General features: G+C 32.2%; 1 protein-coding gene across 1 annotated transcript in view; it reads right to left on the bottom strand.

The window, feature by feature from the left end:
- LOC129800301 (serum response factor homolog) overlaps positions 1–12,222 on the bottom strand; it is a 101,172-nt gene extending 88,950 nt beyond the window's left edge. The window contains exons 1-2 of the mRNA XM_055844581.1: positions 12,196–12,222; positions 2,961–3,212 (exon numbers count right to left, since the gene is read on the bottom strand). Coding sequence (XP_055700556.1) covers positions 2,961–3,212; positions 12,196–12,222 — 279 coding nt within the window. The remainder of the gene's footprint in view (positions 1–2,960; positions 3,213–12,195) is intronic.
- Positions 12,223–13,190: the final 968 nt, after the last annotated feature.

Below are 13,190 nucleotides of genomic sequence, written 5' to 3'. Positions count from 1 at the left end.
AAGATAAGATTTTCCTTGTTGGATATGCTTTAGAAGTTATTAAGATTGTTTTTTTGCCAATTGGCCTAAACTCATTCCTTATAACGGTTTCTCAAGGTCAATTAACTGTAAAAATCTTATTTTTCAACTGATTGAAAACGTCAGAGGATGCAATACTAGGATAGAGTATTGAATCAATGCAATGGCGCAAACGTTCGTGGATAGAACGAAAAATGGGTAGAGGAACCGCGAACTGGGCTTGGAAAAATATAATTGATAACGGAAATCTAAGCTCTTCTGGTCAAGCACAATACACAGTAAAACTTCTTCTTTAAAAAAAACAGCACGCAAGAAGCATCCTCATTAAACGGTACGGCAGAGCTAGATCGTCCATGGACTGGCTAATTCTTTCATTGAAAACGAACAAGTAAAAAAAAAACGAGTGTCGATAATTAATGTGTAATAATTTTTGTGTTATTTTGTGGAATTTCAGGATGGCAGAACGTTTTAATCGCAATTTTATTAAGATAAATGTCAATTTCATGAACTTGCTCACTTTTGTGTAACTCGTCGGTTTAAACGTTCGAACTTCCAACGGGTTTTTAGGTAAGTTCTCTCTAATATACCTTCGAATCGGTAAAGGAAAAACCTTAACCGGAGAGAGACCTCAAATCGGGAAGGTTATTACTGAACAAGAGGAATAAGGGTGTTAAAGAAGGAGACATCATGTTCATCCAATATTGCACAAAAGAATCACTTTTGTGCAATAAGAGACAGAAGCGTCACCAATACCGAATATTCGAAATGGAAAAACGATCAGCGCTAAAGCGGCGAATATGTGAACTTGCACTTTAGATTTCCGATCGATTTTCGAATAGATTTCGCTTGGTTTTGTCTTTTCGAAAGATTATTACTGAACCATGCCCAACCATGCCACCCCTTATGTTTAGTAATAAACTTCTCGATTTGAGAGCTCTCTTGTTGATGTTTATATTTATACACTACCGAATTGAAGCTGTATTAAAGAGAACTTACCCAAAACCCGTTCCAATTTACAAAAATTTAAAGGATCAAATTGCACAAAACTGAATAAATTCATGAAAAGGACATTTATTTTAATGAATATTTCTATCAAACTACACAAAAAATCACTTTTTGTAGCAAAAATTTGCGCATTTTGTTGACGATTGAAGTGCCAAGAATATCGAAAATTCGAAATGGAAGAACGACCAGCGCTGAAGTGGCAACTACGTGAACTTGAACTTTAGATTTCCGCTCGATTTTCGAATAGGTTTCGCTTAGCTTTGGTGTGATTTTATCTTTTCGAAAGGTTTTATTAATGAGCAGAGCTATTATTGTCACTTGAGATATTTTCAAATTCTTCAGTAAATAGTTCCGCCACCTCACGGATGAAACGAAAAGTAAAATGTCTTTTATTTGGCTTTCGAAATTGATCCCCAAATGTCTTTTTATTTGGGAAAACTCCAACTGGGAACGTTTAGAATGTTAATTTAAGTTGGTTGTAAACCAAAGGTAAACAATAAATTTTAAACATTATTTTCGTAATTCGTAAAATTTAAACATCCACTAATGATCTTTTCAAATTGTCTTTTAAAATCGTTTAGAGTAAATGAACTCCTCTGTAATACTGTATGAGCGGTATATTAAATATTTTTTTTTGTAATTCAATTGTATCTGTGGTATTAAAGACTTTATAAATAGCCAAAAATTACGTGGAACAACCTGATGATCATACTGAAGTAGACATTATCGAATTAAGGCACAGAAGATATCAATTACAATGAATAGGAGCATTTCTCTTGGGCTTTTAAAAATCAAAGTTTAACGAATTACTAAAAGATAGTCTTATCTTCTTCATGAAATTGTACTACCTTCTTCAATTATAGAGAAAATCCCATTATTTGCATCCGAGTGTAATTTGCAATGACCTATCAAATAAACCAAATAAGTATAAATTTGCTCCACTAAGTTTATTTTATACTTTACCCAAGAGTACTTCTTTGGGGAAAATAAATTGAATTTCAATGGGGATGTACTTTGAACGGAATAGTACGCGATTTTCGGGAAACTGATTGAAATTGATGCACTTGTTTCTTGTTGAATTTTCCACTTTGGAAGCAAATGTGAATTTTCCCATACAACTTTGATTCTGGTTTTCAGCGCCAAAAAATCCCCTTTTCAGCACATTTTCTTAACATTCAACTGAAACTGTTGGAAAATACATTTATCCAGAAGAATCAAATGAATAAAAATCATGTCGAAAAATATGGCAACGGAAGAATCATGGGTGGAATGTTATTTGGTGCTTCTATGTACAACAAAAAAAAACACTATCTACAAACTATGTTTCGTCGAATTTTCAATATATTGCTTAAAATAGAAAAATCTCCTTTTTTTTCTCTTCGTCTAAAATCTCAGTTTCTGAAACTTTCTAAATAAACTATCACTTAAGTTGTAATTAAAAAAAAAATCATTTAAATAATAATATCCTTTTGAGGAAAAAGAAAATGAGAATGTTTCTTGTTGCAACAAATTACTTTAACTATTTAATTCTAAAATGTCTGTTTGTTCTTTTTTTTTACTGAGAAATTCCATGAGATCTCAATCAAGTTAAAAATAAATCTATTTGAATTTATAGGGAATGGCTACACTAGCGCCCGTGGACACGCTAATCTGGCCCGCAGTTTTTTTGTTTGTTTTTGTTGTTAACGCACGCACTACCGTTGCGCATGTGCGTGACCCATGTGCGTTGCATGAGGGTGAGGCACGTGCGCGTGATGCGTGTGACCGGAATGGGGGGCGTATGGAGGTGCATGTGACAGCGGTGAGGCTTGTCCACCACCACCACCTCCCCCAAACGGTTGCTGCATCAGACCTTGCTCGAGTCCATAGTGACCCGCCTGCGGATGGCCTAAATGAGCGTGCCCATGGTGGCCATGACCATAAACTAACTGTCTTACTTTGGAATCTTCATCCCCGATGTTGTAACTCAGCTCTGTCTCCTCGAATCCTGTGGCAGACATCCTCTGATCACCAGCACCAGTACTGCTTGGCGGGTCCGGTGAATTGAGGCACGTCTGTATGAGGGCCTTGCCCGCCTCTGACGTTATCATTGGCTGAAGTTTGCGTGTAGCAAATGTGTACACGTGACCCGTCTCTGATGCCACCAGTAGCATCACTTGAGTTCCCGTCAGCGTTGACAGTTCGTAGGCCTACAACGCAAAAAAAAACAAATACTTTCAATCAAAACAACCCGCGAGTTAACCCTCTAACCAAGGACCTATCAAGCCTAATAAAAAGTGAAGCTATTTTTCACATTTCCTTGTGAAAATTTTGCAGACATTGCACCGCGATTTAAACAAATTTGTTCGTAGTTCTTGTATTATTTAGTGAAACATTATGAAATATGTATTTTTAGATAGCTTTTAATAAATGATTTCGAAATATATCAGACTGATAAGTCAATTCTTTTTAGAAAAAAACTTGCCAATAGTCTTCAGTGCCTCTATGCAAAATCGTATGAAGAAATAAAATGTCGATAGGCCCCTGCTCTAACAGTGTTTTCTTTAATATCTAAAAAAAAGTAGTTAAATAATTTTGTCTAGGGTAATTAATGGTCCACTGAACTCAAAAAAAAAACTATCCATTCTTTATTATCTCTTTCCGTTTGAACGCCAGGTGAGAAAAGGTAAAGACCGCCTGGTCATATCAGTTTAAGGCATCAAAAGACTGAAATACTTTTTATTGAAAAATAGTGCACAAATAGTAAAATAAATTAATTTTAAACGTTTTTTATGGATGAATGTTGTATGATTATCTAAAAAATGATATTTTTAGGATAAAAAAAACGTTTAGGGTAAGTGTACTAAATTCCGGCCAGCTTGCAATTCCGGCCATATTTTTTGTTAGTCGAAATTCCATGAATTTTTAGTTTTTACATACTCTAAAGCAGAGGTGTGCAAGAACCGTTGAAACCGAATAAATGTCAAAATAAGTTTGCTCAGGTAGCGTTTTGACCATTGACGAACAAGCTTTATTTGACGTTTTATCGGTTTCAAACGGTTCTTGCACACCTCTGCTCTAGAGATTGTACAATGCAAAAAAATAACAAAAAATGTACCTTCGACAAACAAGATGACGTGAAAAAGACATTTGAAGAATTCCTGATGGGCAAAGAACTATGAGAATGAAGGTGGCCGAAATAAGGCACCAAAGCTATGTAAACATTTTTATTTATTTTAAAATGTATTAAGAATGATTTTAGAGTAAATAAAGACGATAAACTGTCTACAAGGTTCCAAGCAACACTCCTTAAGAAGGAGTAACAAAAATATTCAATTTGTATTAATAATATAGCACACAGTAAATAAATGTGTAAAATTTTACTGTGCAAAATCGTCCGTTTTAGTTGTTTAATTTAAAAATGTGTAAAATTTTAACAATATAATAGTGTGAAATCGGATAAATTAATTATTTAATTGCTATCTGTGTAAAATTTGTCACAGTTATAATCATAAAAATTTTTCAACAATGTTTCGTAATTTAAAACTGTTTGACAAATTCAAAAAATTACCACTATTATAGTATGATTACAGTTTTTCACATTATTATAGCGTGAAAAAATACGCAACTTTATGGTATTTTTTGTCATATGATCAAAAATTAACACTATTATAGTTTGATCATAGTTTTTAACACTATTATAGTGTGAAGCCTTGTGTATTTCAACCAAATTTGTTGAATTTTTAAACAAAAGTTGTGTAAAAATTGTTGAATTTCCAATTAAGACTTATACTTCAGTCGAGATGCTTTTCATTGGGAAAAAGTCATATAGAACATCAAATATTTATATGCATAATAAGTATATCGTGAAGATCCGAGCATCAGATGTAATAATTTCGCATTAGGGGGATCCCGAGTAGAGGAAAAACCAATAAAAATGTTTAAAAAGGCAAAAAAATCAAAATCTTCGAAATGAAAAGAAAATTCAACAATAAACAGAATTCAACAATTTTTTAATTTACACATAAAAATTCAACAATTCCAAATTCAACATCTTAAAATTCAACAACGTCAACAACTTTAAATTAAACAATTTTAAATTAAACACTTTTTTTCCAAATTTAACACTATAATAGTGGTGTGAAAGATTACACACTATAATAGTGTTAATTTTTTTTACTGTGAAACTTGAGACCTTGGCGCTTGCATGCAACTATGGCGATATTTGGCACACTTACCCTATAATTTTTATAATTAGACGTTAATGAAGCTCAAGGTATGGCAGTAAGACTGATTTTAAACTAATAGGTCGCAGGCTAGGTATGAAATTGCTCATCTTCTGGTTCTATTTCACGATCTGGGGCATTAAAGTACGAATTAGGGAATTCATCATCACTGTTGAAGTCTGCTTCTTTATCAATTTCGTTTAATTTGCAGAAATCGATCATTTTACTTATTCTGGACAGTCTTCGTGTAATCTCAATTGTTTTCAATGATTAATATGTTGCAAAATAATAGTATATTTTACTAGAAAAACCAAAACAATTAAATAAAAAAATCGGTAATTTTTGAAAATTCTACGTCTGAACCGATAACACCGCCCACAGGCGGTCTTCCTTTTTTTCTTCCAAAACTCATATACTTTTAGTTTTTTTAGATTTATCAATTGAAATATACAAACTAGAATAACATATCTTTCAGAAAGGAAAACCCTCACTGCAGTTAGATTACTTTAAAACAATCTCTTTTGCACTTGAAAACGAAAAATGTCGTGAACGACATTTTGTTGTTTTTTTCTCTGACCTGTCACACAAAACTGAAGATGGTAACCAAACGAAAGGTCAAAATGAGTTCAGCTTCAGGAAATAAGTTAGTAAGACTTGAGGACACTGTAGATATTTTAACTTCCAATAAATAATATTATCGCAGTAAATGCGTTTTATAGAATGATCGCCTTGAGACGGTCTTACTTGATAGAGGGTTAAATTGTAGACATGATGACAACAATATGACTCATTTACAACCAACTACAACGTTTTTTGCTTTTCCAATTTCTAGAAAAGAATTCTATTACCGAACAGCTAAAAATTAAAATAAATATCTTTAAGCTGGGGATTTCATGAAAAGTCAAACAAAAATAATAATACCCAACAATTTATCGTAGATGTGGATTAAGTATGTAATAAATTAATAATGAAGTTCACAATGCGTAGGTTAAATGAATATTACTGAAGTGAATAAATAATAATGGTGAAACTGTTTTGTTTTCTGTATTTTTTTTTCTACTTCTCATTTGCAAGTCTCTCAATCACAAACTAAATATTCAAATTACTCTTTTGATCCATCTACGTTCTATGGAATCTCATTGGCTTTGGGCTTTGCAAACAAATTGTTTGATTAGTAGCCGTACATCGCGGAATAACGCCCAATTTCACAATTAACTTGCTGTCACATCGATTTTTTTTTCACGTAACACCAGTCAATTCAAAGGTATATCCTCCAATTTCATTAATATTTTCCAAATTATTGTATACATATTTTCATTGTCAAGTACAAATAAAACAATTAGTGATCCTACGCAAAATGCGAATATCAAATTAAAACCATTTTCCTGTCACAATTTAATTGAACTCATCTCACACTTATGCACATAATTAATAACGTTACAGCAAGTTAACATAAGCTCTTGATATCTGCTCATTAAAAAAAAATTGTAATATGAATGACTGACCACGAAAAGCCTATCGGGCAAATAAAATTACAATTGAAAAACACGTTACAACAGAATTGATAAATTAAAATTTTATTTAAAATTCAATATACCTAATGATTTTGAGTATATTCAATTTGCAATGCATAACCAATGTTTATGTTAAAAGTTTAATACCAAGTGGCAAAGCATCCCATGCTTTGCGAAATGCTCCAATTCGTTACTTAGAGGCCATATCTTAAAAGTTCTTATGCATCATTTACCGTTTACCGATTCACAACGCATTTTAACCGATTCGTAAAAGATCGAACACTCATTTTTATTTCTAAACTACTTGGACTATGACGAACATCAGGGGACAAGCATCCCCATAGTATCTGAGAATTCATACAGATCTCGTCCTAATTGCAGTGTTAGGTACTACCTCATTTTCGGTGGTGTCACAGTTTCCCCTAATACAATTCGGAGAAAATTTGCTTTTGGTTCATAACCATTTAAACCGGTTCAGAATTATCAGACAGTCCAAGACCTTTCCAACAAACCCAAAAATGATCCTTTTCGGTTGAATATTACGCTTTTTAAAGCTTTTTGACCTTTGGATCTGAAAAGCGGAGGTGTGGAGTAGAATGTTAATATCGCTCCTTGGAAATTACAAGGGGTCAACTCACTTTTTTGCGATTTTGAGATTCTAATCCACTTAGAAAGACAATTTAATAAATTTTCAGATGATATAAGTCATTAAATTTCCTTATTAGAAAAATTTTTCAAAATTTTAAACTTTTTGAGTATTTGCATAATTTTGTTTGAAGTAAAAGGGCACAAAATATATTCATCGTTCAAATTTTTGTGAAAGAGGGGACTAACTCAAGCAAGTTGATCCCTTGTCATTCTAATTTCAGCCAAATTTGCACATCATTTAGAATGACAAGGAGCTAACTCATTAAAAAACATATTTTGAAAGGTAAAAATATAAAAGTTTCGATGTTTATATTAGTGCTCATACAAATAGAAAAGAAATAAATTGTTTTTGTTCAGTCATTAAATTGAGATACTTATTTACACAAAGCTGAAACTTTCATGCTGTCTCCGAAAAAAGGCCGAAAATTAGTTGGCACCTTGTAATTTCAAAAGAGCGATATTCCTTGCACCGACTTACGGGGGTCCCACAAAAGTCCCAAGTCCCTATCTCTAACAGTTTTGACCTCTAGAGCTGTCAACACTCTGTCGGAAGGCAAACAGACAAACAACTTGAAATCATTTCTCTCAGAAATCGTCACGCAAAAGATACGATGAGAAAAGTGATCCCCGGAGGTGGAAGGTAGAAGTTTCGGGGGATGAAAAAATCAAGGAATTATAATATACAGCTCGCTCTATGGAGTTCGAGCAGAATTGCATATTTTCATCAAACGCAATCAATAATATTCCTTGGTCTACTGTACTATTTAAATTTAATTATAATATAAAACATTTATTAAAAAATTTAATTGGATTTATTTTAATTAACTTTCAACAAAATTTATGCAATGAAATATAAAGTTTTAATTACGTTCTAGGTGATATAAATTAGTGTTATTATAAAAATTTAAAACAGGTTATATTGAAACATAGCGTATCAGCAATAAATCTCGCAATTACCAAAAAAAAAACAGTTTTGTTTTAATAATTTGTCGTCGATTTTCTCTATATATGCATTACAAGTTACATCAATTTTTCTAATTGCATAAGATATTTATTAATAATGCACTTAATAAATGTCTTAATACCCATTGAGTATTTTAGGATACTCAATGGGTCAAGTGGTAGAGCACTCGCTCTATGATGCAAGTGTCCCGGGTTCGAATCCCCTTTAGGTCACCAGGAATTTTTCTGACGTTAAAGGTGTTCGGATTGCATCCAGTGAATTTCACTGCACTTGATTCCACGGTCATGGGACTGACAACCTCATCCCGTACAAGAAAAAATAATAATGCATGTCTAGAAATCCCTTGTGGGAAGGCCTAGTTCCTTCATGGAATGTTGTGCCAGCATTATTTATTATTCTTTCGTAATGTCAATTGAGTGAAAAACAAAACATGGACGTGATGTTACGTAATATCGCTCTTAAAATGCATAAAGATTGGGAAGATTGGAGTGGTCAGAGTGGTCCCCTTCATATCAGAAAAGCAATAACAGTGCACTTCCCGTAGAAGTCTTCCAGTAATCAAATTGTGCACATTTTTTTTTAGAAATTCACACATAAAACGCTAATTTCTAATTCTAAATCCACAATGTATGACAATTTAGGCTCATCTTTTACTGCGAAATTTTACAGTTGATTGGACCGACTTGACGAGTTCGCATTTCACATCGAACCACAGAAACTGAAATTGCTAAGAATTTTAGCTAAAATCAAAAAAAAACTAAAAGAAGTCAAACCGAACACATTTTTCCCATTTTTCAGTTGGTTTTTCGTGTATTTGACACATTTGACAACAATGAATTTTTAACCTTACTTTTTTAAAATTATTGGAAAAAATATTTTTATTTCTAAAATATTTAGACTAGGGTAAATTAAGCTAATTCAAAACCTGTTTTAAATGGAAATTTTTCGCTACTCCAAATGGAAACATCATTTGTTTTCACGATACATACAGTACTAAATTACTATATTTATATATTTTCCATACCTCAGTTTCATTATCTAGTTAATTTTGCTCCAAATAAAGCGAAAATCCATTCATATTCACAAATTTCATTTTGTTAATTTCTCAGAAAAAATAAAAGTGTAAATTTTCACCATCGAATTTTTCATAGATCGACCATGTTTTCCAATGAAAAACACAATGGGGTGACTGTTGTTTATTCGTTTTGTTTAACATTTATGTCATATTTCTGGATAATTTTAGTTAATTTAAGTGCTAATCTTTATTGCTAATCTAAATGAAATAATTACCTATTTCGTGAACAAAAAGGGTTTTCTGAAGTGTCTGCAATTGCTTCAATTGGAAACACCGAAAATATGATTTTTTTGGAGAGATTTTCTTATTGTTTTAGATGGGAAATGAGAAAAGACCAGGAATAAGAACAAATCCTGTACTCAAGAAGAGCAGCTCGATAAAGTTTTGGAAACCTTTCGTCGCAGTTTCACTTACACTATTTGTCTCCAATTAGAAAGTTTCCCTTGTCTCCATTTGGATTAATTTGTTTCTTAATTTTCTTGTATTTAAGAAGTTTTCAAATTATATCTAAAGAATTTTTACTAAACAGTAACATTCTAGAAGAGTCAAGAAGAAAATTTATGTAATTCTCTTCAGAAAAAATATGAACTTAATGTGTTGAATCTTCCGTCAAAGTTAAAGCGTCTAGAAATGGTTTTGAATTAGGACATTTACCCTATTATTAATCATTCTTTTGGTGGACAAGCTCCTCTGGAATAGCTGTGGTCAAACCTTGTCCAGTAGCGTCCCAATTTTCACTACAGGCAAATTTAGGAAACGTAAATCATTGGGAATGAAAGTGACATATGTCAAGGGATGATTTTTTTTTGAATTTGTCTACTGTTGACATTTCGAAAAGTAACTCAGAAACGCCCAAAGTAAAGTTTTATATTTTTCATAAATTTCGCTAGACCTCATGAATTGAGAAGCTCAGTTCGATCAATTCGATTTAGATCGACACCAATCCTCATTTTTCAGGCTGATCCATAAGCCGATGCCTGTATCTATTTTAGGCTTAAAATAGATGTCAACAAATTTTTTTTTTGGAAATATTAAATGTGGATGAGTGTCTAGAAGTTGGTGATATCAGGCCAATCTCCCACACCTCCAATCGCCATTTTTGAATACCCCTGAATTTTGTTTTATCAATAACACAGCCCCTATGACATGGATTGGTCTCAACTTTTAGTACGTTTTGGTTGAGCCGAAGACCTTTCGATGAAAAAAAAAAACATAAAGTGGCTCAACTTCCCTAACTCTACTCTGAAAAAAAAAAAAATGTTTTGTCAAATTAACAAGAAAAGTTTGTAAAAGGAATGTTCTTCCATACAAAATATGGAGAAATTTTGACAAATCGGCGACCAACTGGATCTTGTTAAAAGTTTATCAAAAGGGTGTTTTTCTATATAAAATGTAAAAAAAAGTTTTGTGAAATTGGTAAATAATATCCTTTTGACAAAATTTCAACAAAATCCATTTGTTTGTTTAACAAGATATTTTTTTCAGAGTAGCTATAAAGGATCAAAAAATTAATCTTAAAATGGTTCTAACTCCAGTTCTAATTGCCAGAATTTGATTCTGGATGGTGATTTGCAAAGGTCTTCTTAAATGTGGTTTGTAATTAAGCAGATATAAAAAGGAATTTTTCATATAGGTGAACATTTAAAGTTTATCATTTGAGTTATATCATTTGGTTAACGGACTCTCGTTCACTTTTGTTTCTTTGCGCATAAAAATACATAAATCAAATGCTGTTAGAATATGAGAATATAACTGTGTTTTTATAGTATTATCTTAAGGATATCAATTTAAAAACATTCTCGTGTTCTAAAGTTCATGTGCTCTTAAAGTTGAAAATAAGTAAATTTTTGTAATGTGTGTCTTATCGATAACAATTGAGAATTATCGCAATCTATACCTGACGTTTATTGGCGTCATATAAACAAACATTAATAGTGATACAACTCTGTTATGTCTTTCTCGCCTGTGGCAAAAGTTAGTCGAGTGAATGTTGTATATAGTTCTTATATTTTTTTCCTTGATGAATGAAAATGTGTGAAAAGTTTTCCTTCAGTTTGGATGTGAAAATCTACCCATTCGATGATGACTTCCATCATTAGAGTGTAGCAGGTGAAAGAAGCATTAGGGAGGTCTTGCGAAATTATTGAAGTGATAAAAGTTGTTCTAAATCAATTTAGACACAAAATAAATTTGATTTATCAATCTTAATCTATAGGAGAGTCAAAAGAAGGTAGAAATGCATTCTCTGCTATCCAAAAAAAAATAGTATTTTAGAAATTTGAACATTTTCGTCGGTGGATGAATGTTTGAATGCTAGTCGACAAATATAGAAAATAACCGAGAAGATGGATTTAATTGGGACGCCGCCGCCTCGCAGGCTCATCAAGAGGCAATGGCAATTTGTTCTTTTTTTGGTTTGCATGAGCATTTTATTTATAAAGTTTGTGGTGGCACCGTCAAATAGCATCATGTATATGACTTCCTCATTGGGTCGACTCTATGTCGATTATTCGCCAAATACCACAAAATAGCCACCCAAAACAACAGACGCATAGAGTGAAAAGCTCAATTAAATATGCGTCCTTTTGCGTGAGTCGCCGAAAAGTTTGTGCCCATTTCACGGATTTATTTCGAATAGTATGAAGAAAATCTCTTTTATATTTAGCCTCGCAACACCGTTTCTCTTATGCAAGATGAGATATACCCTATTGTCTTGGCAGCCTCACGCATCCATCCCATTTGAAGGTGTTAAGGCGGTAAATTTACCCAAGGATCTTCACCTCCTATATCCATGCCTTTGTGTGAAACACAAATCTCAAAATCAAATTTACCTAATTGAATTTCTTTTTCATTGTCAGAATAAAATGTCTTTCATCGACAACTTTTTTTCAGAAAATAAAATTGAATTCCACCTGAATCAGCAGATAGTAGCATTATCTGAGGGAATTCTTTATCTAACTCAATTCATGGGCACGTGCATATGTCCTTTGAAAGTTTTGCAATTAAATAACTTTCAAACTTTTTAATTCAATTAATTTTTCACAATTACAATGGAAACAATGGCATACAAGTAAATTATAGTTATATTTGAATTAGGAGAAGGTGAGGTAGTTTCTCGCATGCATTGATTTTGAAAAAAAACACGTCCTTGGTAAAATAAATAATAAATAACTATTTTTAAAAAAATAACCGGAATTTGTTAGTTAAAGAATGGTTTATATCCGTTTAACAAATAAAGTTATGAATAACAGTTCAGCTTCGTCAAACAGCCCCAACATCCCCTACTGTTGCTTAAGTGTATATTTTCAAAATTGGAAACAAGCAACTTGTGCCGAATTATCAACGTTTTATTAAAACATAATTACGAGAAAAACTTCTCATATACATTGAATTTTATGAATGTATTACAATATGTCTCATTTTACTGCATTGAGTTTCCAGGATATTCTTTTGATAATTGTCTTAGAAATTTAATTATGTGCGACACAAATAGTCTAATCTACTAAATAATTCATATTTTATTTTAAAAAAAATGTAATACTGCAGAGTCAACACCAAACAATTCAACTATTTTTATTAACTAAGAATTTAAATAAATCAACTTTTAACGAGTAAACTAATAGCTACAACGTAGACATTGAAAACTAAAGCAACACAATCAATGGCTAAAAACATTTACTTTACACTACTTGTGACACACTGTACATAAAATGATTAAAAAAAATATTACCACTAAACAAATTCGTTTTTTCCCCTTTTCC

Source organism: Phlebotomus papatasi, chromosome 2, assembly GCF_024763615.1.
Source record: "Phlebotomus papatasi isolate M1 chromosome 2, Ppap_2.1, whole genome shotgun sequence".
NCBI classification, from domain to species: Eukaryota; Metazoa; Arthropoda; class Insecta; order Diptera; family Psychodidae; genus Phlebotomus; species Phlebotomus papatasi.
The sequence above is the reverse complement of the archived record's forward strand: the minus strand, read 5'-3'. Positions and strand labels throughout refer to the sequence as shown.